General features: G+C 57.4%; 2 protein-coding genes across 4 annotated transcripts in view; one reads left to right on the top strand and one right to left on the bottom strand.

Moving 5' to 3' along the window:
• The first annotated feature begins 3019 nt into the window (after nt 1-3019).
• Nucleotides 3020-5281, top strand: LRRC10B (leucine rich repeat containing 10B). Its single transcript, XM_025358132.1, has one exon. The coding sequence runs from the start codon at nt 3264-3266 to the stop codon at nt 4140-4142; it is 879 nt and encodes a 292-aa protein (XP_025213917.1). The 5' UTR covers nt 3020-3263; the 3' UTR covers nt 4143-5281.
• A 2653-nt stretch (nt 5282-7934) lies between these two features.
• Nucleotides 7935-26439, bottom strand: part of SYT7 (synaptotagmin 7) — a 66006-nt gene continuing 47501 nt past the window's right edge. For all 3 annotated transcript variants that reach the window (XM_025358129.1, XM_025358130.1, XM_025358131.1), the window contains 6 exons: nt 25508-25643; nt 20451-20721; nt 16910-17079; nt 16373-16487; nt 15620-15819; nt 7935-12975 (listed from right to left, as the gene is read on the bottom strand). In XM_025358129.1, the coding sequence (XP_025213914.1) occupies nt 12871-12975; nt 15620-15819; nt 16373-16487; nt 16910-17079; nt 20451-20721; nt 25508-25643 (997 nt within the window). In that variant the 3' untranslated portion in view covers nt 7935-12870. The remainder of the gene's footprint in view (nt 12976-15619; nt 15820-16372; nt 16488-16909; nt 17080-20450; nt 20722-25507; nt 25644-26439) is intronic.

Raw genomic sequence — 26439 nt, 5'->3', positions numbered from 1 at the left:
CTCTCCTCCCCTGCTTCCCACTCCCAGGTCTCAGTTTCCTGCCTTCCTGGGAAGTGGGGAAAGGCTGAGAGGCCCCATGCTGGGGGCGAAGCTAATTCATTAGTTACGCCTCAACAAGGACCAGGTGCCTGCAGTGCCAGCGTGATTCATCATGATGATTGCCCCACTGCCAGCCTGCGTGGGCCTGGAACGCCAGCACATTTTACCTTTACCCACTGAGAAGGGCCTGGTGGGAGGTGAAGGTACAGGATCTGCCGAGAGCAAGAAAAAGACTCTGAGAAAGAAGACGGCTGGTCCTCCCTGCTCTCAGCCCCAGGAAGCTCTGCCAAGCTGGTGCCGGGGTGGAGAGGCTCATGTGGGCTCATGTGGTGCTGCTTGTGCGGATGGAGCCCAAGAGGGCAGCCTGGCGCTGGGTGCCAGCCTGAGCATGTGGCGAGGCTGGGCTGCTGAGCCTCCTCCTCCACAGCCAATGTTCCCTCCGTGAAACTGCTTGGGGGCGGGGTGGGGGGGTAGGGACTCATCCTCATCCCATTAGCCTCATTGGGTATTACCTACCTTTCTGGTCTCTGAGAGCCTTACCTCTTCCAAGAAGTCCTCCGGAATGAGTAGAAGGGAGAGAGCTGGATTGGAACTTAAGTGACATCTGGGAGGAGCCTGAAGCCCCTCCGGTTGGGGCTGAGACTTCTATACCCCAAGTCTTGTGTCTGGGTTCCACCTGGGTCCTCTACCTTGGCCTGGATCCCTGCTTTCCTGTTGCCACTCTCCCAGGATGGGGGTGCATGGCTGGTTCCTGGTTCAGAGCAACATCTGCCTCTGTGTCCCCCAACACCTGTCCGCCCCCGACACCTCTTGCCATATTAGAATTGCTATTGCTCTGCCCTTTCATTCGTTTATCCAACAAATACATATTATCTGAAAAAAAGTATGTGCTGAATAATTTCATTTGTGTGAAATTCAAGAACAGGGAAAACTGATCCATGAGGATAGAGGTCAGGATTGTAGTTGCCTCTGCGAGGTGGGGATTGACCGCAAGAGGCTTGAGAGAACTCTTGGGGTGACGGAAATGGGACAGGGGTGTGTATGTTTGGTGCATGGATGTTCAAAATGCATCCAAGAGTACACTTACGACTATGCATTTCACTGTATGCAATGTTTGCCTCCACTTTTTTTAACATTAAAATTTTTTCAGCCAGGTGCAGTGGCTCATGCCTGTAATATCAGCACTTTGGGAGGCCGAGGCAGGTGAATCACCTGAGATCAGGAGTTCGAGACCAGCCTGACCAACATGATGAAACCCTGTCTCTGCTAAAATACAAAAATTAGCCAGGCATGGTGGTGGGCACCTGTAATCTCAGCTACTTGGGAGGCTGAGGCAAGAGAATCGCTTGAACCCAGGAGGTGAGGCGGAGGCTGCAGTGAACCGAGATCGCGCCATTGCACTCCAACCGAGGCAACAAGAGCAAAACTCCATCTCAAAAATAAATAAATAAATAAATAAAAATTTGCACTGAATGTCTACTGTATGCTCTAGAGCCTGTGCCAGTAGGGAAGGAGATTTCCAAACCTCCCTGGCTGGGCAGTTTACATTCCAGTGGGGATGGTTCCCATCCTCACGTTGCATTGGTAACTGCTCTCTGCCCTTGGGCTGTCTTCCATTCCCCTTCCCCTGCAGTGGGGATGGCAATGGGGGTGGGCCAAAGGGCAGCGTGCTGTCCTGAGGTCAGTCCATTCAGCCAGTTACATGGGTCACACCAGCCGGGTTCAAGAGAAGGCAGGAGGCAGGAGGCTTGGAGCCCGAAAATTCGGCTCCCGGGCTGCAATCTCTATGCATTGTGTGACCGTAAGCAGGTTGCCTAATCGCCGTGAGGCCACTTCTCTCATCTTTCATATAGGATTATAATGCTCTCTTTGTAGCTTTGCCCGGAGAATCAGAGGCTCTGTTGTGAGAAAACTCATTGCTGCAGGTGGAGTGACCCTCGTTTCCATCTGTCGGTATGGTTTATGGTTAGGAACACAGGCTCTCGAGTCATACTACCTGGCTTCGAATCCAGCTGCTCATCAACTGGGTGACCTTGGGCACTTCACCCAGGTCAGACTGACCCAGCTCAAGTCATGTCTCTTTGATCCTCAGTTTATCCATCTTTTAAATCGAGGTGATGAAGGTGTCTACCTCAGACTGTGTCAAGGACCCAAAGCAATGCTTTCAGCATAGTGCTGGGCACACGTGTGCTCGAAGCCAGTGGCAGCCAGTGCTTTTCTGCCAGGAGCTCCGGCAGGTGGGCTCCGGATGGGAGGTGGGGGGGAGAAGGCAGTGGGGAACGGCTGCTGGTGGTAGCAGGCAAAGGAAGAGTCATGGAATGCGAGTGGCCATGATTGGTGGCTCAAAGGCGTTCACACGTCCCAGTCCTCTGTCCATTGCAGCCACACACAGACTTTGAACGTCGGTGGAGGGATCCTGGCAGGAGAGAGGGGTGTGAGTTTAGCAATGAGGAAGCTGTAGGGCAATTAGGCAGGGCGGAGCCAAGCCCTGGATCCCGGTAAAGCCAGCAGATGTGAAAAGGGCCAGACAGTAACACAGTTTCGAGTTACTACACTGAAGTGATCACAGCAGGTAGGCCGGCCGCACGCCGCTGGACGTGAATGACCGGCAGTGACCGCGCCCCTCAGCCCCTCCCTGTGAGCTTCTAGTACGGCGTCTTTGATCCACTGCCGGCGTTTCCTTGGCCTTCCTCTTGGACCCACGGCTCTGGGGCGCACACAATCGCACACCAAACGGCGTCGGGCGTCGGGTCTCAGTGCCAGGCTTGGCCGGAGGGGAATCTCTCGGCTTGCGCTTGCTCTGCGGTGGGCTGGATGGGCAGGTAGGGGGCGGGCTCCGGCGCTGGGACCCCGCTCCGGTGGCGCCTTGGCCCCGCCCCGCCCCGCCCTCCCTCCGCCTCATTGGCAGCCGCACGAGCGTCGGGGTTGCCAGGGAGACGGGTCGCTAAGCTGCGAGTCAGTGCGAACCCTAGCCAGTCGGCCTCCGGCGGAGGCAACGGGGGAGGCCAGAGGGCGGGCGGTGGAGCGCAGCGCGCGGCGGCGGTGCCCCAAGTGGGTGCCTCCTCCCGGCCCCGCACGGCCCCCCTCCCGGCGCGGGGGCAGGCCGGGGCGGGGGGCCCGGAGGCCGGCGCGGCTCCGACACCGTCGGGGCGGCCGGGGGGCAGCCGGGGCGGGGCGATGCCGGGCGGTGGCGGTGGTGGCGGCCCCGGCCGGGGCCCGTGACCATGGGCATCGCCGAGTCCACGCCGGATGAGCTGCCGTCGGACGCGGAGGAGCAGCTGCGCAGCGGCGAGCAGCAGCTGGAGCTGAGCGGGCGGCGGTTGCGGCGGCTGCCCAGCGCCGTGTGCGCGCTGAGCCGCCTGCAGAAGCTGTATGTTAGCGGCACGGGGCTGCGCGAGCTGCCCGAGGAGATCGAGGAGCTGCGCGAGCTGCGCATCCTGGCGCTGGACTTCAACAAGCTCGAGCGCCTGCCTGACGGCCTCTGCCGCCTACCGCGCCTCACGCGCCTCTACTTGGGCGGCAACAGGCTGCTGGCGCTGCCCGCCGACTTCGCGCAGTTGCAGAGCCTGCGCTGCCTCTGGATCGAGGGCAACTTCTTGCGGCGCTTCCCGCGGCCGCTGCTGCGCCTGGTGGCGCTGCAGTCGCTCCAGATGGGCGACAACCGGCTGCGCGCGCTGCCGGCGGAGCTGCCGCGCATGACGGGCTTGCGCGGCCTCTGGCTCTACGGCAACCGCTTCGAGGAGTTCCCGCCGGCGCTGCTGCGCATGGGCCGCCTGCACATCCTCGACCTCGACCGCAACCGCCTGGGCGGCTTCCCCGACCTGCACCCGCTGCGCGCCCTGCGCGTCTTCTCCTACGACCACAACCCCGTCACCGGGCCTCCGCGCGTCGCGGACACCGTGTTCCTCGTAGGCGAAGGCGCCGTCGAGCGCATGGCGGAGCGCGACGAGCCCACACACCGGCCTCCGCCCCGGCGCCCAGCGCGGGCCTTTGAGGATGAGGAGGAGGAAGACCTGCTCATAGGCGGCGCTGGTTCCCGGGCTCTGGGCGCCCCCAGGGGCAGCCTCCGCGCCCTGGAAGCCGCTCCAGGACTGGGCACCTGAGCCTATGTTCTGGCTGACGGGCTTCAGCCCCTCTGAGAGGAGGGGCTCTGGGAAGCTTTGGCTGCTTAGGCCTGCGGGACCGGCGGGCCCCTACTTGGGGCAATGGAGCGGCCACTTTTGGCGAGTTGCCGAGCATAGGCAGGGCAGGGGCGCATCTTCAGACACTCCTAGGTAGTGAGAGGACTGACTATCCCCTGGCTGATCTGTGGGCAATTGTCAGACCAAGAAGTCTGGGCTGGGTCCAGTCCCCGATGGAGCCACTGATAACAGAGGCGCCAGCTTCCACCTGGAACCAGGGTCACTGAGGGTTACAGAATCTTCACGTCTCGCTGAGTCTGGATGCAGGGCGCCCACCACCCTCCCTCCTTCTGGGGTTTGGGTCTCCTAGGCCCACCCTTTCTAGGGCAGGAACCGCTACCTCTGGGGTGGACTGCGTGCCTGTGTGGGGTCGGACTGCCCTTGGGAGGAGGGCCTGGCCCAGGAGCAGGGGCTTGGAGTGGGGCTGGTGCCCGGGATAGAAGTGGGAAACAGATAGGGGCCCCAGCACCGAAGCTGCCCTCACCCCTCCACCAGAGCTGAGTACATACCTCCCTCCCCGGCCCCCTGAGATTCGTATGGGGCACAGAAGGCAGGGGGTCACCCCCACCCTATTCTGTTCTCTTCTCCCAGCCTCCCAGCGTGTGCCTGGAATCTTGCTGGGAAGAGGGAGCTCCCCCTCCACTCCCCACCCCATGGCCTGAGCCTTCCAACTGTCAAGTTTGAAAAGAAGCCACCGTGCCTCCAGGGCCTCCTGCACCGCAGAGAGGGGCTCTCTGCTCTGGGAGGCTGCTCAGCGCCTCTCCCACAGCCTGCACTCTCCTTTCCCTTAAATGGGCACAGCCAGGGTGGCTGGCACGGGACTGGCACGCTGTACCTCCACTCCGTCACCAGGGACAGCCCCGAGGGGGTGAGGAAAGGGGCCTTGCTCTGCAATTCCCAGAGCCAGATCTTCCTCATCCAAGCAATAACGGAACGAGGGAGCCAGGGCCAAGGACACTCAGGGACACTGTTGGGGCCGGAGCCCCACATGGTAATGTTTTCTTTAGGGAGAAGAAAAAACAACTGGCTGTAAACATAAATTATATTTCTTGGAGAAAGAATGTGCATTTCCCATGTGCCTGTTTATTTATAATCCCTGGGAGCACCGGAACCCACTGCTGTGGGGACCCTGGACTCCCTCTGGCACTGCCCCCACCCCACGTACCTCCTGTTCCATGTCAGACTGACCCTGCCAGCTGTTGTGTGCTGTCTGGGGAACAAGTACTGTCGTCAGCAGTGGCGTTTGCCCCTCGAGGCTGCTGTCCTGCCTTGCGGAATCTCACTGCTTAATTCTGCAGAAGATTTTGTATGTTTTTGAATCACCCTCAAGCTGGGCTGATCGTTCTCTATTCTTTCACTGGCGCTGCCCCTCCACCCCCTCCATGACTCCATCTCTCTCGCTCTGTTTTCCTCTTTCTGTCTCTCTCCTTCTTAGTCTCTTTTTGCTCTGTTTTGGCATTTCTTTCTCCCCTTGTTGTTCAGGAAAAGAATAACGATTTAAAGAAAGGAAGAAAGTTGTAAAACCCCAAGCCTGGAGGCCCATCTCATGGGAGAAGATCCTGCCAGGCCTTCATCACCATGGCAACAGGGGCATACCAGGCCAAAAGGTCAGGCCCTGCCCAGAAGCTCTGTGGGCACACGGGGCTGGGCCCTGGCTAAGGAGGAGGCTGGGCATGGATCTGGGGCAGTCAGCTTGCAAATGAGAGTGAAGGCCTTGAATGGACAGAAAGAGGAAGTGGGTGGGGAAGATCGGAGGCTGCCTCCTTCCCGAGGAGGAAGCGGGTCTGGGGCCTGGCTGCTGCAGACCTTGTCCCTCCCATAGCTCCCCCTATTGGGGTTCCGTCAGGGCCAGTGGGCCTTCCAGGGTCTGGAAACTTGGAGAAAGTAATTTGATGATCACTCAGGTGGGGTAGGAGCTGCAGCTGACTGGGGACTGTCCTCTTGACCTGCCACTTGTATCGCAGCATAGGGAAAATACCCCTGGGCCTGGAATCAGAAGACGGGTTCCAGGCCTAGTTCTGCTGTTGACCAAGTGATCTTGAGCAAGTCACGAACCCCTGGGCCTTAGCTTCTTCATCTGTACATGAGGAGTTGGGCTTATTTATTTACTTTTATTTTATTTTTTTCCAAGATGGAGTCTCTCTCTGTTGCCCAGGCTGGAGTGCAGCAGCACGATCTTGGCTCACTGCAACCTCTGTCTCCCATGTTCAAGCGGTTCTCCTGCCTCAGTCTCCTGAGTAGCTGGGATTGCAGGTGCACACCACCACGCCCGGCTGATTTTTGTATTTTTAATAGAGACGGGGTTTCACCATGTTGGCCAGGCTAGTCTCGAACTCCTGACCTCAGGTGATCTGCCTGCCTCGGCCTCCCAAAGTGCTGGAATTACAGGCGTGAACCACTGCACCTGGCCCAAGGAATTGGGTTTATTTAGATCTGATGCTGCAGCTCAATACTTGATGCAAGGGGTTTGTCTACCTTCCTTTATGCAAACCTTAGACACAGGAGCAGGAGGGTGCAGAGGCAGCCATGGTCACTTGCAGTAACTATGTGCAAGATTTACTACTTGCAGTAAATTAGTGAGCTCAGGTCTCCTCCCTCTGTCTGGTCTGTTTCCCTGTACTTCATCCCCTGCTGCTCTCACCTGAGGACTCTAGGTTGGGGCAAAGTCCTGGCAACGAGTCCCCCTGGGACATCCTGAGGCACTCAGGGCCCTACCCTTTTGCTTTGTCAAACGTGGCACCCGCAGCCATGACTACTCGCCAGCTGAGCAGGAGCTCCCCCGAGGAATGGGAATGGGCTCTGTCCCGGGCTCTGCTACTCACTTGCTCTACACCCTCAGAAGCCAGTCCCTTCTGAAAAGTTTGAATGTGGTTAAATTGGGTACTGATGCCATAGAGCATGACTGAGGGTTTCTGTCTCCATGTGAGTAGGGAGGGAGCTACTGCCAGGGACAGCTGGGTGTCACAGCTCCCCTTGGTGACAGAGAGAGCACTGTATTAGGAGTCCTAGCATTCCCCCACCCACAACTTCCTGTGATTCCCACTTGGCCTCCGGGGAGCAGGGGGCAGGGGAGACTGGAAGGGACGCTTTAACAATGGGATGGGATGGATGGGCTGCCTCTGCAGTTCCCCACATCGTTCCGGGGCAGTCAGAAGTGGGCAGGCCATGGGGGAATAGGGTAGGGAAATTCCGCAAGAGTCATGTTTGTACCAGGGATTCAGGGGCAGAGGCCAAGGGAGCTGGCGGTCAGAGCAAGAAGCTTCCTTCCTGCTGTGGGAACCAAGTGGAGGGAAAGGCAGAGGAGGCGGCAGGGCAAGAAACAGGGTGGGGAGGGCGAGTGACTCACCCATAAGCCGTGTGAGGACTCCCAACCCAGTGCTCACAGAAGAGCTGCGTGGTCCCTGGCTGGCAGTCAGGTCTGTGAGTGGAATGGCTGAGAACTGCACCTGTTCTTGAGGCCCCCGCCCCCACCAGCCTCCAGGCAAGCACCCCTGCTGGCCGATGTGGCAGCGGAGACCCAGGGCTGAGCTTTTTCCAGCCTCGTGAATGCCATTCCTCACCCCCTTCCCACCCACCCTCATGGGACTCAGGAAAGGGGGAGAACAGGTTCTTGGAACTGGGGGCCGTACCCAGAAGTCCCTCCCTGCCTCCAGTGCCACCACACAGGCTTACTCAGCCATCTGTCCCAAAGCTTCCTCAAGACACCTGGCGCTCTTGTTCTGAAGATGAACATTTATTAGCACACCCGGGCGTGCCACAGGGAACACGTATGCAGACAGGGATCCCTGCCCAGGGGGCTCACAATCTAAACAAGACACGACACACACACACAGGACACAGACACGGGGAGCGGGGCGTCTTCACGGGAAACAGATGGTCAGGGAAGCCACGAGCGGGGGCATCGGCGTGCTCAAGCCTTGTCTTTCTGGTTGTCTTTGCGGGGGAGGGAGAGGAGCGCAGGACGTAACCCAGGATGGCCTTCCAGAAAGTAGCAGTATCTGGGGGGGACTCACAGGAGAAAGAAAACACCAGAGGGCGGTGGTCCCAGGTACAGGGAGAGGTGGGGGAGCATCTCAGATCAGGCGTGGATGAAGACAGACCCAGAGAAGTAAAAACAGAGGAAGGCAAAAAGTCCAGGGAAGGGCCCGAGCCAGCAGCAAGAGACTGCCACCTGTGCTGGGCCTGGGCTGTCTCTGACTTCAGGCTCCGTTTTCTGGGGCTGCTCTCACAGAGAAAGCCTGAACAGAAGGTCTGGCCAAGGGCGCCCCTGAGGCTACTTACCTGACCCCAGGGCTTCCTCCAATCTCTGGAACAGAGATCAGAAGGGATATCTAAACCAGGTTGCGGGAAACGAGAGACAGACAGCTTTGGGTGGGGTACTTAGTGCAGTTCCAGGAGGCAGCTGCTGGCCCCAGGTGCTGGGAGCAGGGGGCGGATGGGATGGCCCGCTTCACTCCTGGCAGGGCCAGGGGCCAGCAGGTGGACACATGACAACAGGGATGTGCTCGTTCCTTTCGTGCCTGTGTCTGAAACAGATGTAGCACCTTCCTTCTGAAGTACCCTGAGAGCTGCGGGGGCTCAGCTTCCCCTGGGCTGGGTGGGGAAGAAAGGGCAGGGGATGGGGATGGTTATTGCTTTGTCGTGGTCAGAAGAAACAGGTGGAAGGAAGAAAAGAGCTTGTTCAGGGCCACAGAGGCTGGAGAAGGGATTACAACCCAGCTTCCCACACCTCGGGCTGGAACCTGTTCTATTGAGTAGAAAAGACTTTTCTAATCCTAAAGAACGAAAGTAGAAGAGGGCTGAGAGAAGCCACAGTTCCAGCCAACAGACACAGAGCTCCTTATCTTTCCCTTTCCCACCTCAGGGACCAGGAAGGAGGCGCTGGCCTGAAACTACAGTGGCCCCGTGGGTGGTGGTGGGAAAACTGGAGCGTCCCCCTTTGGTTTGTCTGAGCTGCCTTGAAGGGTGGTGAGGGTCCTCTGGGAACTGAGGGAGGGGACGTCAGGCTGGGTGACCCTGGAGGGCACCTCTGAGGCCTAGAGGACTCTACTCCCAAAAAGCTTTGCGTCAGGCCTGATCTGGGAGATGTAGCTGCCTCTCTGCTTTCTGGGAAGCCGGTGGGATCATATTCTATAGAGATCTGAGGATGGGCTGGACGCTCAGGAAGGGCCTGGTCACCAGTGAAGTCAAATCCCAAAGGTGACACACTGAGGGGGAGGCTCAGCCCCGGGGCCCCCATCCCCTTCACCCCACTGCCTCTGCCCCTGGGGAGGTGAGGGAGGGCTGGGACCCAAGGAGGAAACAGCCAAGGCCCTACTTTTTCACGATCCTTTATTAATCAGAACAGGCCTTGCCACAAAAAGCAGGACCCATTCCCACAAAAATATGATTTTGCAAAGAGGAAATCTTGCTGGCTTAGAGGGTATGTGTGGTGGAAAAATTTTGTATGGTTCTTTTTTCCTGTGTGTTTTTTTTTTTTCTTCAGTTTTTCTTCATTTTTCTTCGCTGCAAAATTTTTTTTTTTTTTTTTTTTGTTTTGGGGGGGTTTTTTTTTTTTTTTTTTTAAAACATTTGCGCTCAAGGACATACAAACAGTGGCCACCGATCCCCACCCCTGGGGGACTCAGGGGAGGCCCCTGGCTTGTTTGTGGCTGTTTTCCTCTGTCCCTTCCCTGGCATCTGGTGCCGGAGGGCAGGTGTGGGGGTCCTGGGGCAGGTGGAATTTATACAGCAGTTTCGTGGGGAGATGGCCACAAGAAAGGAAACCAGGACAAGATAAGGACTAAGTCTAGGGCACCCACAAAGATGGCAGATGAGGCCCATGAAGGGGCCTGCGACACAGTGAAGAGACAGATGGGCCTGGGTTGGCCTCGGCTAGCTCTGGAGGCTCTGTGGGGGAGGGGCAGGTGGGCCTTGCTGTCAGGATTCGCTAATTACACTTTGCTCACGGGTAGCACCTTCTCTCTTGAGTCCTCCTGCCTTGACCCTCAGGTCAGGTGATGGTGGCCTCACAACCTCCCCTGTGAGGTAGGTGAAGTATTATTACCATCATATTACAGATGGGGAAACTGAGGCCCAGGGAGTGCGGGTGACTTGCCCAAAGTCCTGGGATGGTGACAGGGCTCCAAGTGCCCCCCACCCTCAAGTTCCCCCATTCCCTGCTCTCCTATCACCCTAGACCACCCCTGCCCCATCCCATACCACCCTTGCCTCCCGTGCTAGCCTACTCAGCCCTTGGCCCACCGCTTGCCGCCCCGACATAGCATCCCAGAGCTCCACCTGCACGTGGGGGGGCTGGGGAAGCCCAAGCCTGGTAGCCAATGTGCCTGGATGGGGTCTGGTTGGGAAAAGACCTCTGCCAGGAGATGCTCTCTGCATAGGATTGGCTAAGAGCTCCATGGGCGGGGCTCGGGAAAAGGTGGAGCCATTGCCCCGCCCACTCGATACAAGTTGGTTGGATTCCCAGGGGGCTCCCTAGCAGGCGAAGGGGCCTGGGAGGCGGGGGCTCGCTCACTGGGCAGTCTTCCGCGGGGCAGGCGGGTGGTGGTGGGGGGACAGGAAACCGAGGCGGATCCAAGGGAGGGGTGGAGAAGGGCAGATCCCCTCCTCCACTCAAAACTTCCCACCACGCCCTCTCCCACATCCACGTGGCCTCGGGGTCGCTGCCCTCCCGTCCCTGCTGGGGGCCGCTCCCCAGCCCGCCAAAGAGGAGGGTGCAGTTGGGGCCGACCCCATTTTAAGCAAAGCTACAATATAGAAACATTTGGATTTACAAGGAACGTGGGTGACTATTTGCTTTACATTAGCATTCTTCACTCTACAAAACGATTCACCTACTATGTATGATGTTCTTCCAGATCCCAGGGAGAGGAAATGGTGGGGGTGTGAGATTCAATTTAAGAAAATTTCGCTATGGGCAAAAGGCGACCCGTCTACACTGCAGCAAGCAGAATGCTCAGCTCAAGGGGAAGCCGACCGAAGGAAAATGGTTCTCAAATGCCTATGCTCTCCCCACGCCCTGGATGTGGGGACCCTATCCAGAGTCCCCTTCTTCTCTTTGGGGTGTCACAGGCCCATCCAGGGTGGAACTGTGGGCTGACCAAGCCACAGACTGTGGGGGCTTGGCGCCACCTGGCGGTGGTTCTTGGAATGTCAGGCCCAGGCTCATGGACCCCCAGGTTTGGAGGCTTTGTCACCAGCTGGGTCTTTTATCAATACCAGGACCAGCGTGGGGATGAGAGGGCTTAAGCAGGGATCAGCCTGAAATCTGCCATCTCCAGGGGGAAGCCAGTTCTAGTCTCATCAGTGGCTGAGGCAGAGAAACCACGGCTTCTTTGTGTGTGGCAACCTCAGAACTCTCAGAACCTTCGTCTTCTCCCTGCCTCCTTTCCCTGCACTGTGAGTGAGCCAGGCAGAAGGAGCTGCTCCCGGGGACCAGGGAGTGGGGAGGGTGGGAAGACAGTCCTGGAGAAGATCAGGTGATGGAAGATCAGAGACCACGCACGATGAGAGGGAATGAATGGAAGGCCTACAAGCATCGGGGGATGAAGGGGTGAGGAAAGAAGGGTGGGGGTCTGCACAGGCAGGGAGAGACGAGGAAGGGCAGGGAAGCTGGAAAGCATGGAGAATAGGGCAGATGTGGCTGTGTATGAGGTGTGGGAAGCTGGCGGGGGGTCTTTTGATGAAGGAGTTAGGGCAAAGCTAGTCAGGGCTCAGGACCCCTTGAGAAGGAAGGGAGATGAGTCCTGGTGGAATGCTATGCACACAGTAGGTGCCTAAAAGGTGTGAGTCAGTGTTCAAGAGATGAAATTGCTGAAAAAGGAGCTATTTCAGATTCTGAGCAGAAGGGGGCACCAAGGGGAGAACGGGAGGAGATGGGGGGATGGCAGGAGGCAGCCCGGCTCTCAGCCCAGCTCCAGCATCTGCCGCTCTTCTGTTCCTGACTGCTGCCTCACCCTACCCCACTCAGCCCTACGGGCCTCTCCTCTCACACTCCTGGCCTCCAACCCTGCCTGGCCTTCACGAAACCTGCCTTCTCCGCATAGTCCTCCGCACTTCCAGGCCTCTGTCCCCACGCACACACACAATGGACACAACACAAGTACAAAGGGCCGCGGCTCCAGGACCCAGGAGCGGGCTAGATACTGTCTTAGGCATTCAGGGCCCAGCCGGCACCTGAAACTGCCCTGGGGACGGGCCTCTCCTGGCCAGACTGGGGCCAAACACCTCAGCCTCCCCTCCCCTGGGTCCACCTCGGGGGCTGGACAGGGAGTGGCCTCTCTCCACTCCAGGTGCTGCCTTAAAGAAAACGGGGGACCATGCCCACCTGGCGGGCCTCTGGAGGGGTCTGCCTGTCTGGCTGTCTGGCTCTCGAGGTCCCCCAACTTCTTTAGTATTAGTAAGTCAGGAAGAAAAGGGGCAAAGCAGGAAAATGCCTCCCAGAGCCCCTTCCCCCAAGCTGGACCGTGGGGGACGGGGCTGGTACTTCCTAGACACGGGGCCCAGTTGAGTCCTGGGACCCCTCCCTGGCTGAGCCCTCAGGGTCCTCCCCTCCCTATGGCAGGGGGCTCAGGCCGGGCGTTGTGCATAAAGTGGTGAGGGCATGATGGGGACCCGGGCCCTCGGCCCCCTGGGCCTCCCTTGGCCCCACTCAGGCCTTCAGCTGGTGCCACTGGGCCACGGGCTGCCGGGGACGGGCAATCATGTCCTTCCAGTGCTTCACCTCCCCTGGCCCGCTCTTCCAGGACAGGTAGATCTGGGGAGAAAGGGGAGAGGATGGCATTGGCACAGGCTCCAGGGCACTGGCCCTTTCCCCCACAGGGGTGACACCCCAACTCCACCATGATACCCTAGCCTGTGGCCCCCCAACCTCCACATGCTGTGACAACCTACTCCACAGAGGCGCCCTCCTCCCTCCCCGGCCAGCCTGATCTATTTTCCTGGTTGTCTACCCCCACACCTCCAAGTCTGGGCACGCCTGGCCTCTTGGAATTAGACTGCCAACCTACTTTGCAGTGGGGTCTGGAAGGTGGGGGTGGAGGCAGATCGTCTCCACGGCCTTCCCTGCCCTATCTGTTGGGTGCTGTCCAGCCCCCGTTAATTATAATTGTTCCCAGCTCCTGGGCACTCGCTGCATGTGAGTACTGAGCTAGGGACTTAGACACACAGATCATCCAATCCTACAACTGCGAGGTAGGGTTATACGATCATCTCCATTTTTCAGATGGCGAAACTAAGGTACAAAGAGGTAAGAGACTTACCCACAGTCACAGTGTTTATAAGTGGCGCAGAGGGACTGAAATCCAGGTCTTTGGAGCTCTACGCTACCGGCCTAATCCTGCTTCACAGCCTCACGGGGCTGCATGCGTGAATCCCCCCGGAACCCCCAGGATGGGCCCCGCTGACCTCAGCTTTGGGACTTGGGGGCGATTAAGAGTATGAGCATTGCCCCCATTGCAACCTCAGCCCAGCATGATACCTACAGCCTTGGATGATGCCAGGCAGACAAGGGGCACTCTTGGCTTCCAGGGGCTGAGCAGGAGCCGGGAGTCAGAAGGATTCAGAGATCCTTGGGCTCCATAAGTTACCCAGGCCAAAGTGAGAACAAATCCACGTTTGCTTTGGTTCAGCCAACAGAAGGTAGGACTGTTTCAAAAGGAGCCCTAATCGGTATCTAAGGGACACCCAACTCCAAAAGGCTAAGCTTCAAAAGAACATCAAAGTAGATATGGTCACTTGGCCTTTGGGCTGAGCTGGTCAAAGGGGCATCGGCGGGACCTGAACCCTGGCCAGGCAGGGGCGCATACTCTCTCTGGAGTATAAGTGGCAATGTCCTGGGGAGTTGTCCCACCTGTGACCACAGATTGGCCAGTCATACTCCCCGTGCCATACCCGATGGCAGGCAGGGCTAGCTCTCCTCTTTCAGGCCAGACTGCCTCCTTTACCCCAGCAGGTGAGTTCTCCATTCCCATCTGTCTGAGGGTTGCCTCCAACTCAGCTCCCTTCCCTGTGGGTATCCAGTCCCCCTTTCCCTTTCCCCTACACAGGGTAATGCCCAGGTGTGTGCCCCTCACTCACTCCTGGCATCTCCCCTTCTCCCATGACTGCCCTGAGCACTGGTTCCTCACATGGTCCTGGTCAAACCGCCCTGCCTGAATGGATATACATGCCCCTTTATTATCATACTAGCTAACATGCGTTCCAAGTCCTATGCTGTTTAGTGAGCTGTTTAGTTCACCTGTGCGATCTTACTTAATCCTCCCAGCGCATTGTGAGGGTAGGACCGTCCTACTCTCGTTTTGAGAGGAGAAAATGAGGCTCAGAGAGGTTACAGCCTTAAAAAGTAAGGCTAGGATTTGGACCAAGGCTATCTGACTCTCAAGCCCATTCTCTCAACACTAAACCATAAATAAACACAGAAAGAGACATTTTAAGGTAGAAACATGGAAGGGCTTATGTCACAGAATCCCATCCTGGGAAAACTCAAGGTCAGGTATGAATTTTTTGGTTATGTGATATGAAGAGATCACTTTTGTTTTTTTTTTCCAGGCAGAGTTTTGCTCTGTTGCCCAGGCTAGAGTACAGTCTTGCAATCTTGGCTCACTGTAACCTCTGCAGTTCAAGGGATTCTCCTATCACAGCCTCCTGAGTAGCTGGGATTACAGGCACCCGCCACCACGCCCAGCTAATTTTTGTATTTCTAGTAGAGATGGGGTTTCACCATGTTGGTCAGGCTGGGCTCGAACTCCCGACCTCAGGTGATCCACCCGCCTCGGCCTCCCAAAGTACTGGGATTACAGGCGTGAGCCACTGTGCCCGGCCAACTTTCTATGAGAAGAACATCCACATGCCTCAAGCAATTCTTACACCACCCTGTAAAGTTCTACAGGGACAGTACTAGTTGCTCCATTTTACAGATGAGAACACTAAAGCTTGGAGGGGCCAAGCCACTGGCCCAAGGTTATACGGTTTATCTGAAGATGGGATGGGAACTGAAACGAGGTCTTCGGAGTCTGATCGCAGCTCCCAGCGCTGCCCCACGCAGCTCACCCTGTGTAGACAGGACCCCGGGAAATACTGCCCCAATGTCATCATCCTGTCCAGAAAACCTTTCTTTTGAGATCCAGGCCATTCCTCTCTTGCACTACTTCTTTCCCTGCCCGCTGGTGGTCTGTCCTAAGCTGACCTACCCATAGGAGGACGCTTAGAGAGGAATCCTTGCGAGGGGGTCATCTCACACCCTTATTTTCAGATGAAGAAACAGAGGCCTGAGAGGGGAGGAGGCTGATCCCAGTCTCTCCTGGTGTCCAGCCTGTGCCCACTACCCCCACTGCTTCTTTTAAGGAACGGAGCCTCGCTGGTACCAGCTGCGTGCACCACACCACCTGCCTCGCCCCTACCTTGCCGATGACGTCATTGCGGCTGAGCCTGTCCTTGTCCATGACGGTGATAATGATGGTCGTCTCCCTCAGCTTCTCCGTGGGGATATCGAAGGCGAAGGACTCATTGAAGATGGGGTTCAGGTTCCTCTTCATCGTCACCGTCTTCTTCTTCTCCACCCGCTTGTCCTTGTACATCAGCCACACCTTCACGTAGGGGTCTGGGGGAGGGAGTGGGGAAGGGTTAGAGGGACCGTGGGGGAGGGACTTCCTAGAATCCCTTTCCCCTTCCAGGAATGGAAGCTGAGGCAGGAGGGCCGTGTGCTTTCCCCAGAGGCAAGGAGAGACCCAGGCAAGAACAAGAGGGACCTGGGAGAATCAGCAGATGGACCTTAGCAATCACCTGGGCCCTCCTGTTACTACCAACGAGGAAACTGAGCCCCAGAGAGGCCAGGTCTTGTCCAAAATCTCAGACAAGTAGCATCAGAGCTGGGGATAGAACCCAGGTCTTCCCACAATGTTCCCTTTCTTCCTGATTCTGGGAAGAACAGAGTCCAGGATGATGCTGACATCTTGACTCTTGAACAGAGTCCAAGATGAGGGTGCTCCAAAGGGGGCCCCCAAGGCCTCTAGGGTAAGGAGTGAGGACTGGAGGTGGGGGTGTGGCGGGTTGGGGTGAGCACTGCTGCAGGCCCTGCTCTCCACATCCAGTGTAACCCTTGTGTCACCAGCACATCCCCGGCCCGCCCGTCCTCTGCTGGAGGAGCCCCGCACCTGATGTGCCCCCGATGTCCATGGCTTTGAGGTTCCGGGCTTTGATGATGTTCACGATGATGGAGTTGGCAGAGGGGTTGTAGCAGAGAGACAAGAGCAGCTCCCCTCGGCTCCCCTGGGAGGCACAACAGGAAGGGTGTGGGGAACTAGGCTAGCAGAGCTCTCTGATTGGTCCAGCTGCCCCCAGGCCCCCTCTACCCTGACCTTGGCGCTTACCCATGCCCCTGTCTGTCACCTCTGTCTCACTCTGTCTCCCCTCCTCTGGCAGGTGTGTGTACTGCCCCTCCCAGATCCACCATCTCCTCTCTGTTCCCTGAACACAGCCCTAGGTTCCTTCTTACAGATCGGGTGAGTCCCCCCCAAGTGCCAAGCACCAGTGCTCTGACTACTAGTGAGGACTGAGCTCCATCAGGCCTGCCCATCTGCACCCTCTCCCACAGCCCTCCTGGCCTTTCTAAGGTTGACGAGGGTCTGGGACCAGATCTCCCAGCCCTGCCCTGCTGCCTGTCCAGTTAAGGCCCACCCATGGGGCCTTACACTCCCATCGCTGCATGGCTTCAGATCCTTCCAGAAGGTCTGCATCTGGGTCAGGTCCACCTTGTTAAGGGGGATGGACACCTCCCCGATGGGGTCGTTGCGGCTGAAGCGGTCGTAGTCCAGCACTTGGAGGTAGAGGATCCTCTGCACCACCTTCTCATAGGGAAAACCTGGGGGTATAGATGGGTGCGAGTGAAGAGGGGCACAGAGGGGCCACATGGGGCCCGGGAGGCAAGGAAGGCCCTGGGAAGAGGAGGCAGGCCCTGTGCCCTCCCGCTGCCACCCCACCGGGCCAGCAGGCACACTGGATTGCAATTAGACCTTACTGAAGTGCTAGCAAGAACTGTCACCGTCTCATGGGATTCCCTCAACAATTCTCCAAGGTGAATGGCATCTCGTCCATCTTACAGATGAGGCTCAGATGGCTTAAAGTACTTGCCCAGAGTCCCAGTTAGTAAAGAGTAGAACTGCGATCATCCATTCACCCATGCACCTTGTGTCCATCTCAGTGGCTGAGCAGCCGCTGCCAATCGTCCCGAGGCAGGTCTGGGCAAGTGGCTCTGCCTAGGTGGCCACAGCTGCCAGTACGCAGGCCCCAGGAGGACTCAGGGCAGAGGGACATGGGGAAGCATCAGTGGGAGGGAAAAGGCAAAGGCATAGAAGCAGGAGGTGACAAGTGTCCTGTGACTCGGCACCCCTCCTCCCACCTGTGCTTCCGTCCTTCTTCCCACAGCGTCCCCTTCTCTACTGCCACCTCCCTCGTCCAAGCCGCCGGCACCTCTTGCCTAGGCAGCTGCAAGCCTCTCCAAACCGCCCTCCCCGCATCCACGCTTTCTCCTACCGTCCATTCTCAATGCGGCAGCCAGAGAGATCTTTTAAAAATAGAAATGCCATCATGATGTGCTCCTGCTTAAAGCCTTTCAATGGTTCCCAGTGCACTTAGAATAAAAGCCGGGCACCCTACCTTGGCTTCAAGTCCTTCCACAATTTGGCCCGGCTGTCCTCTCCCTGCTTGGCTTGTGACCGCTCTTCACTCAATGACTGGGCTCCAGCCACATCGGCCTCCTTCCTGGCCCTTCAACACCCTACTCCTCCCGCCTCGGGGCCGGGCGCACACTGGCCCCACCATGCGCCCCCCTTCTGGCTACTCTCATCCTTCAAGTCTCAGTATTCCTTCCTGGCACCCCAGACAGTGTTGGATCCCGTTATACGCTCTAGCACCTTTTCTTCCGCGAAACATATCACACACAGTAATAGATTTCTCTGTCTCTTTCCCTGATTTTTGTCTGGCTTTCCCGGAAGGCAAGGATTCCCAGAAAGGCCTCTCTGTTACCAACCACTGGATCTCGGTGTCTAACACCGTTTCTGGCACATAGTAGGCACTCGATACATATTTGTTAAGTGAATGCATAATTGAACAGATGAATCAATGCCAATGAAATGGCCTGATGGAGCAGCAGGACTGTGCTGAGGTGAAGTGGCAGCTAAGGTCAGAGGGAGAGGAGCAGACGGGGCTTGCATGGGATGGAGAAGGGAAGAGGGGGCCAGGTGAAGGTCTGAAGCCAGGAGTCATGAGCTCTTGGGAGGCTTAGTCAGAGGTGGGGCTGGCCCAGGAGGTGCAGGGGGCACAGGCCAGCCCAGAGGTCTGAGGTGAGGAGATTCTGAACCCGGGTGTGAGCAGGACGGAGGACGCCTGGAACCTAAGCCTGGCTGGTGCAGAAGATGAAGGGAAGGAGGAGCCCCGGAGGATTCCAGCACCTTCCCCCAGAGACTCTGGAAGCACCGAGGAGCTCCGACAGGAGCAGGTGAGTGGGAAAAGGAGACGCTCTGAATTTGTTCAGGGTCCTTTTCCTCATATTGTGGGAAGCTGTGTCCTGCTTATTTCAGAGTTCCCTATGGACCTTGCCCAGGCATCAATTCAGGTAAAATGCACGAGGACAAGTGTTCTGGGAATATTGGAAGCTCCAAGAAGTCGCTGCACCCCAGTCAGCTCTCATCAACACCAGAGGAGGCAGGCTCCTAGCTGGCAAATTCCTACTCATCCATCAGAACCCATTTTGAATAGTCCCTCTTCTGGGAAATTTTCTTCACCACCATCAAAGGGAGCTCATACTGGCTTCCTGCAGCTCCTGTCATGCTGCATGTGGCTGGCTTATCTACACATCTGTGTCTCCATTAGGCCAGAAATGCCTTGAGGGCCATAACGGTGCCTCATTCTTTTCTACACCCCCGAAACCTAGAAGAGTGCCCAGCTCGTGGTTGTTGCTGGGCACGTGCTCGTGGAAGAGACTGGAGGATTGGAGTTCTGCTGAAAACCTTCGCCCTGCCAGCTGGCTACCTATACCTCCAGACAGCTGAACCTCTCGCTGGTTGAGCCATCTCTAACCTGGCCCTCGTGGTGCCTGCAAAGGAGGGCATCCAGAAGCACACGGACACTCACTGCTCACCCTCAGTGCCATTTAGTGGGTGACCTGGCTGTCACCTTGCAGAAGAGGTGGGGTGCTAAGTGGGTGGGACGGCAGGTGGGGAAAGGTCCCTGGGATACACGGTGAAGATTCTGGAAGGCTAGGGCTTGGGGCAGCTGGAGTAGGGATCTACTCCCCCTGGATGAATGGGGAGCCATTGGCAAAGGGTTACAGCTTCTCTAAGCGGGGTCCTAGCACCCAAAGGCCCTGGGATAGAAATCACTGCTTAATCGCATGCCCAGCTTCCTGGTTACCTTGAATCCTCAGAGATAAGAGATAAAGACCGGCCTTCAGAGGGGGCTTGCAGGAGAGAGAAAGGACATTTGTCTCCGCGGCCTCCAGGCATGGTTCAGAGCTGTTGTTCCTGTCCCATGCGAGGGAGGGGGGCAGAGAACGGCAACAGATGGCGTGTGTTTAACAACCTGGTATCAAGCATTTGCTGGGTGTCAGGCACTGTTCTAAGTGCTTTTACAATTCACTTATTTGTTGAACCCTCACTATTATTATCTCTATTTTGTAGATGAGGAAACCAAATCATAGGGAGGCTCAGGAACTTGCCCAAGGTCACGCAGCGAGTAAGTGGCAAGAGCTGAGATTCAAACCCAGACAGCCTAGGCCACAGCCTGTGCACTGAACCACTATGCTCTGGTGGCTCCAGGGTGCTCCAGCTCTGGGTCCTGTGGGTGCCTCCCTCCCTCCCTGCCCTCCTCAGGATGAGCTCTGTGTCTGGACTGAAACACCAGGCGGTGGCCCAGCTTCCCTCCTCGGCCTCTGGCTGTGATGCTGGCTCCACTTGGCTCCTGTGACCTGATCCCAACTAGACACAAAATGCATCAGGTTAACTGGGCCAAGTCATTGCCTGTGTGGGCGTTTGTGAGCGCATGTGTATGGATCTGTGCCTGTGCACGCATGCAGGTGTGCACATAAGTGTATCTGATTGCATGTGTTTGTGCATTTGTGGGCCTGCAGGTGTGTGCCCATATGCATCTGTCCATGTGACCACATGTGTGGTTGGGTAGGGGGATGGTGGACGGCAAGAGGTGATCATGGCGGGGGAAGGGTGGCACTAGCCTCACCTTCAAAGAGGAAGGTCTCGTTCCAGTGGGGGTTCAGGTTCTTCCGCTTCACCTTGGTCTCCAGCTTGTGCTTCTTGTCAGGCAGCAGGTAGATCTTGACGAAGGGGTCACTGGTGCCGCTGAAGTCCTTGGCCGGCAGCTCTTGGGCCTTCATGATCTTCACGGTGAGCGTGGACTCCTGGAAGTTGTAGCCGACGCTGAACTGGATCCGGCCCAGGTTCTCTCGGCTGCAGCCCTCGTGGGCCTCATCCTCCTCGGAGCCTGGGGAGAGCTGGGGGTGGGGGAGAGGCCGGCAGGGTTGGGGAGGATCCTGCTTCCCCCATGTCCCCACCGCTGGCCAGCACGGGTAAGAGGCCAAAGGTGGTGGCCCAGCCACATCCCATGGACACTGCTCAGGCTCAGAGGGCAGGTGCCTTGACCGGGGTCTCCCAGGAGGGGAGGGGAAGGGGGGATGGCAGAGCCTAGACAGCTCTGTCTCCTGAACCTCAAAGCCGTATGCACGACACCCACCTCCCAGGCTCTCCTCGCAGCCCTGGGTCTGCCGCCGGCCCCAAGCTCCAGTTCCGCTGCCTCACCTTCCTGGTTGTAGCTGCCCTGGTGCGTGCTGGCGTTCCCGAGCCCCCCAGACCTCCCTGCCCTCTCGTGGCACGGTAGGGCCAACCGTGGGATGCACTGACACAAACCTGGGCTACACAGCAGATGAGGGAGGCTGCTCACATCAAAAAGAGTGTACCGCAACAATTCTTTGCAAAGTGACTCTCTAGGGTGCGGAGAATGATGTGATTTACAAGATGAGAGAGGTAAGTTTTCAGGAGCGATGTCTGTTTGTGTTAGGTAAAATCACCAGGGACAAGAAAATTGCAGACCCCCCAGGCCCTGTCCCCAAGCACTTTGACTGGATGGGGCTGGTGTGGGCCTGGGCATCAGTGCTGGGTAAAAGGCGCCTCAGATGACTGTACTGTCCATAGGGGCTGAGGAGTGCTGGGAGGGAGGGCGCTTGGGCTGACCCAGGAACGGACAGTCACACAGAGGCAGGGTGGGCATCTCATCCCATCCTGACATCCAACCACAGGAAGCAGCCGGGAGGAGGGTCTCCCAGCCACGTGTCTAAACCTGTGAGCACACTGGTAGTACCTAGGAGGTTTTGGAACCCTGCCCACCCTCCAGCCGCCTGAGTGCAGCCCCAGACCACTGATCACAGCAGACCCAGTTAGGGGGCTGCATGGCTCAGGTACCCCTGGCTCGAAAGTCTCCCACGATGACTGGATGAGAGACAGGAGCAGGACCCTGGGTACCACAGTAAGAAAAACTGCAGGCATCCGTTCTCTCCCCCGCTTCCCCCGTAGAAACCTGCTCTGTGCCCTCTCCTTCATCCTCGAGAGGCAGTCCTAGGCTCTGAAAGACTAAATAATACAGATAATAATAATGTATCCAGTGCGCTCTTGCCATGACCAGCGACTCTCCCATCGCCGTCTCCTTACTGAATCCTGATAATAGCCAGGCGAGGCAGGTGGCACCACCCTCACTGAGGAGACTGGTTCAGAGAGGTTAAGTCACATGGCCAAGACTGCACAGCAGTATGAATCCTCTCTGACTCAAAATCCTGCTCTTTCCACTGAAGCAGGCCCACACCCCAGCACAACACTGAGGTTTCCCCTCAAGCTGGCAAAGACCTGCGGACTCACCGTGCCAGGTGAAAACCGTCGGAATCACACTCGTGAGAGTTTTTTGTTTTTGTTTTTTTGAGACAAGGTCTCGCTCTGTTGCCAAGGCTGGAGTGCAGTGGTGCAATCCCGGCTCACTGCCACCTCCACCTCCCAAGGTCAAGCGATTTTCGTGCCTCAGCCTCCTGAGTAGCTGGGACCACAGGCGCACACCACTACGCCTGGCTAATTTTTGTCCTTTTAGTAGAGGCAGGGTTTCACCATGTTGGTCAGGCTAGTCTCTAACTCCTGGCTACGAGTGATCTGCCCGCCTTGGCTTCCCAAAGTGCTGGGATTACAGGCATGAGCCATGCATCCAGCCTCACACTCACAACAGTAACTACCACGAACTGGCTGGCCGCCTGTAACCTGTGCCTTGTCCTCACTGACCTCTTACAACATCCCAACGAGGCAGGCACTCCCGCTGGAACACTTTCCCGGTGTTCCAACTGTGGCTGCCAGCACAGAGAGGTTGGGTCACTTGCCTCAAGTCGCCTGTGATTGAATGGCCAGTGGGAACGCAACCCAGTTGAGCGGCCAGGAATCCTGAGTCCCTTCCACCTGCGCCTTGCTCTTGCACTCAGATCTAGAGTCTGGGGCTTTACCCCGGTCCTGCCTAGTTGGGGGCACCGCGCTGCCTTACAGCAGAAGATGTTCCCTCCAGCCCCCACCCCTTGGCCGATCCAGATAACCCCTCAAGCCCCACTGCAGGCCCATGGAGAATGTGGTTTCCCTGTCCACAGTCTCCTTTTCCCCCACGCTCTTTTCTCTGCTTATGCCAGCCCCACACGCAAGCTTTGACCCTGTTTTTACATCTGCAGAGTAGGGACCATGAGACCTACTTTGAGGGGTCCTGGGAGAGCTAGAAGGGGTCCCTTCTAGAGTTCTGCCCCATGACCTGACCCACTGGCAGAGGGACCGAGCACCTGGGGCATAGCATGTGTAGACAGTGCCAGCAAAGACCACTCGCCCACCCCCTTGCTTCTAAAGTTGGGGTGGAGTTGCTGATGACCGGAGCCCAGGTGGCCCCCACCCCACCTGAGGTCCCTCTGGTCCCTTGGCTCTTGGCTCCCAAACGGTGTGGTCTTGGGAAGGCCTGGGCTGGCTAGGTGGGTTTCACCTCGGAAAGGGGTGGCAGCTCTGTGCCCACTCCCAGCCTTCTTAAGCCACAGCCCTGAGCCCTAATTACTCAGCTGGGGCAGAGCCATCTCTTTGGCAACCAGGTTGGCCACCCCATCACAGTCAGGGAAGGTGCTTCCCGAGCCCTTGCAGAAGTCAGCCTCGAAAAGCAGCAAGCCACCCCTGTACCAGGGCAGCAGGTGCCCAGAAGCACGTGTGGCCTCGCCTCTTCTCAGACACCTCTGCCCCTCAGCCCCTTCTCTGGCCAGCTCTGGGTGCTTAACTCTTGTCTCTCGACCCCCACATTCCACAGCCCAGGGTCCAGAGACTGGGACAGGCTGAGGTCACAGTGGGCTGATTCTGCCCTGCTTATCATGGCTGTTAACGTCAACGGCCTAGCACTGGCACAGAGCTGTGCCATCAGACTCTGCCCTCCCACCTCTGAGCATCTTCCCAGCACAGGAGAGGGAGATGGGGCCTGCGCTTCCTTCTGCAGGCTGCAGCTGTTGGCCCCTCCCTGGGGGCAGCAAGGGGCAGGCAAGCTGGCTGTGAAGGGGCCGTCCCTTCTGGGAACCTGGCTACCGGGAAGCTGTAACCAATTAAGGGGCTGTGCAGGGAGGCAGGGTGGGCTGTGGTAATGGCCCATCCAGAGGAGAGGACAGCCAGGGTCAGTCTGCCTGGGTGGGGGAAGATGGAAGGAGGGCAGTGGAGGGCCAGACACACAGAGGCCTGGCGGGCGGGGAGAAGGAGAGAGGTGGGGAGGCCCAAGGCGACCAGACCTAGGATGTGGAAAATCTGATGCTCTAATGTGGATTCAAGAAAACCACAGGATAGGCCGGGCGCGGTGGCTCATGTCTGCAATCACAGCACTTTGGGAGGCCAAGGCAGGTGGATCATTTGAGGCTAAGAGTTTGAGATCGGCCTGGCCAACATGGTGAAACCCCATCTCTACTAAAAATAGAAAAATTAGCCGGCGTGGTGGTGCACTACTGTAATCCCAGCTACTCGGGAGGCTGAGGGAGGAGAATCGCTTGAGCTCGGGAGGCAGATGTTGCAGTGAGTTGAGATTGTGCCACTGAACTCCAGCCTAGGGGATAGATGAGATTCTGTCTCAAAAAAATAAAAAATAAGGAAAAAAGCAGACTCTTAGGCCCCACCAAAGGCCCACTGACCAGGAATCTGCATTTTAACAAGGTTCCTGGGTGATTCCTGCACACGTAGCAATTTGAGAAACGCCAGGCTAGAAGGGGCAGTGGGGATGGATGGTTAGAGCTGGCTGGAACTCTACATGGCAGAAGGGTGGGGGCTCTAGTGCCAGGGCAGTGGGGGAGGGGTTGGGAGCTCCCAAGCCTACTTCCTTCTCTCTAGAGAAGTGAGGGGTTCAATCCAAGGAGATGAAGCGTCCCAGGTCAAGTCCAGTAGGAACAGAGCAGGGGCTGGATTCCCAACTTCGTCCCCTCTTCAAGCCTTCCTGGGACTTCCGACCTTTAACTGATCTCTGTCTGTCAATCTCCCTAGTTTTCTCCCTCCAGGACCTCTTTGGAAAAGTACAGGTGGGGCAAGTGGCTGTGACTCACTGCTGCCCCCGTGGGGGCACCGTGGGAACCACAACCTCTGTCTGGGCCAAGCAACCTAGAACTAGGATCCCACAGGGTTGGAGGCCTCTGGTGGGGCACGGGTGTGGACAGCAGCACCCCATCACAGCTGTCCCTCAGAGGAGCCGGGACCAGTGGATTCCTGCTCTCCTGTTCTCAGGGGCCTCTAGCCATGGGAATGGGGGAGGTCGCAGGCTAGGCCTTCCACCCCAGACCTCCACTTAAGGGGACATCACTCTCGGGCGGGGACACCTTCTGTCCTGAGTCCTTTGCCCACCAGCCTTTCCCTCTAGGATCCTGCAAGTATCTTGCATGAGTGGGTTTTCTTTGGTGCCTTCTCAATCCACAAAGGGATCAAAGCAGGATGGGAATTCTTATTTTCACTTGTCAAAGGAAGAAACTGAGACATGGAGAAGATATTTTGATGAAAGAGCTGGGAAGCAAACCCTGGCCTTGCACACTCAGTCACGAAGCGCCGAGTGGCCACCATGCTAGGCCTGGCTCTCCAGGCTGCTTCTGACCCGGTTCCCCTGCCTGGCCACTCCCATGCCGTTGCTGGTTCCCACACACGTCCCTCTTCTTCCTGCCCCTGGCCTCCCAGCCCAGTTCCTCGGAGCAGCACAGGCTCCCTCATTCTCACCATGAGCATCTCGCTGGTGAGGGAGTTGACGAGGTCTGAGACAGAGGAGCGTGGCTCGGTCCGGCGGTCGGACTCATCGTGGGGTGTCTGGCCTGGCACCGGGGCTGTGTTCACCGCCTTCCCTCCTGCAGGCAACCTGGGGGCAGGGGAGTCCAAATGAGATTGGGCTGGGAAGTGAGCTGGGTTGGGCACCCTGGCCTGAGGGGTGGCAGGACCTTCTCTGAAGACCCCAGCAGCTGCCATCCCCAGCGGGCCAGCAGGAGCGGTACTCCTGTCCACATGGACACCTGGTTTTCCCTGGAGACCCATGCCTGGGGCCCATTCTCCTTGCAGCCCCTGCCCCAGGCGACTGTGGCTTAACTACTCCTATAGGGGATATTTGGGGGAAGTGTCCCCATTCTTCCTGTTCCCCAGAAACCCCCCACCCTCCAGTCATTGGCTTGCATAGTTGGTCTGTGAGCTGGCCACCACCCCCACTCCCCAGAGGCTTGTTCTATCCCATCCACCCCCAGCCTGGAAGGGGGAGGCTCCGCCGTGGCGTGGTGTGTCCAGGTGCCTCTCTGCGTCATTACCCTCTGCAAACACACCCAGAAGGTCTGTCTCCCAGATGCCCCACCTGTGTTTGCTTGGGCTCATCAAGAATCCTCTTCCCACCCTCTAGACATGAGACTGACCAGGTGAGGTCAGGACAACTCTCCACAGTGACAGAGTATTCTGTATTTGTGCTGTCCAGTGGAACAGCCGCTTGCCGCATGTGTGCATTTGAGCATTTGCAATGTGGCCAGTGTGGCTGAGAGCTGAAATTTTAATTTTGTTGAATGTAAGCTCATTTAGGTCTAATGGCCCCATATTGGATAGGGTGAGTCTACACCCCCTTGTTCCCCAGTTCCCATCCTTCTCCCACTTGCTGAAGACTGTGCATTTGGTAAGGC

Source organism: Theropithecus gelada, chromosome 14 (genome assembly GCF_003255815.1).
Source record: "Theropithecus gelada isolate Dixy chromosome 14, Tgel_1.0, whole genome shotgun sequence".
NCBI lineage: Eukaryota > Metazoa > Chordata > Mammalia > Primates > Cercopithecidae > Theropithecus > Theropithecus gelada.
Note: the sequence above shows the minus strand (reverse complement) of the source record. Positions and strands in the feature narration are given on the sequence as shown.

Excerpts from the sequence above, each read along its gene's own strand:
- LRRC10B (XM_025358132.1), top strand. The coding sequence starts at position 3,264 with ATGGGCATCGCCGAGTCCACGCCGGATGAGCTGCCGTCGGACGCGGAG.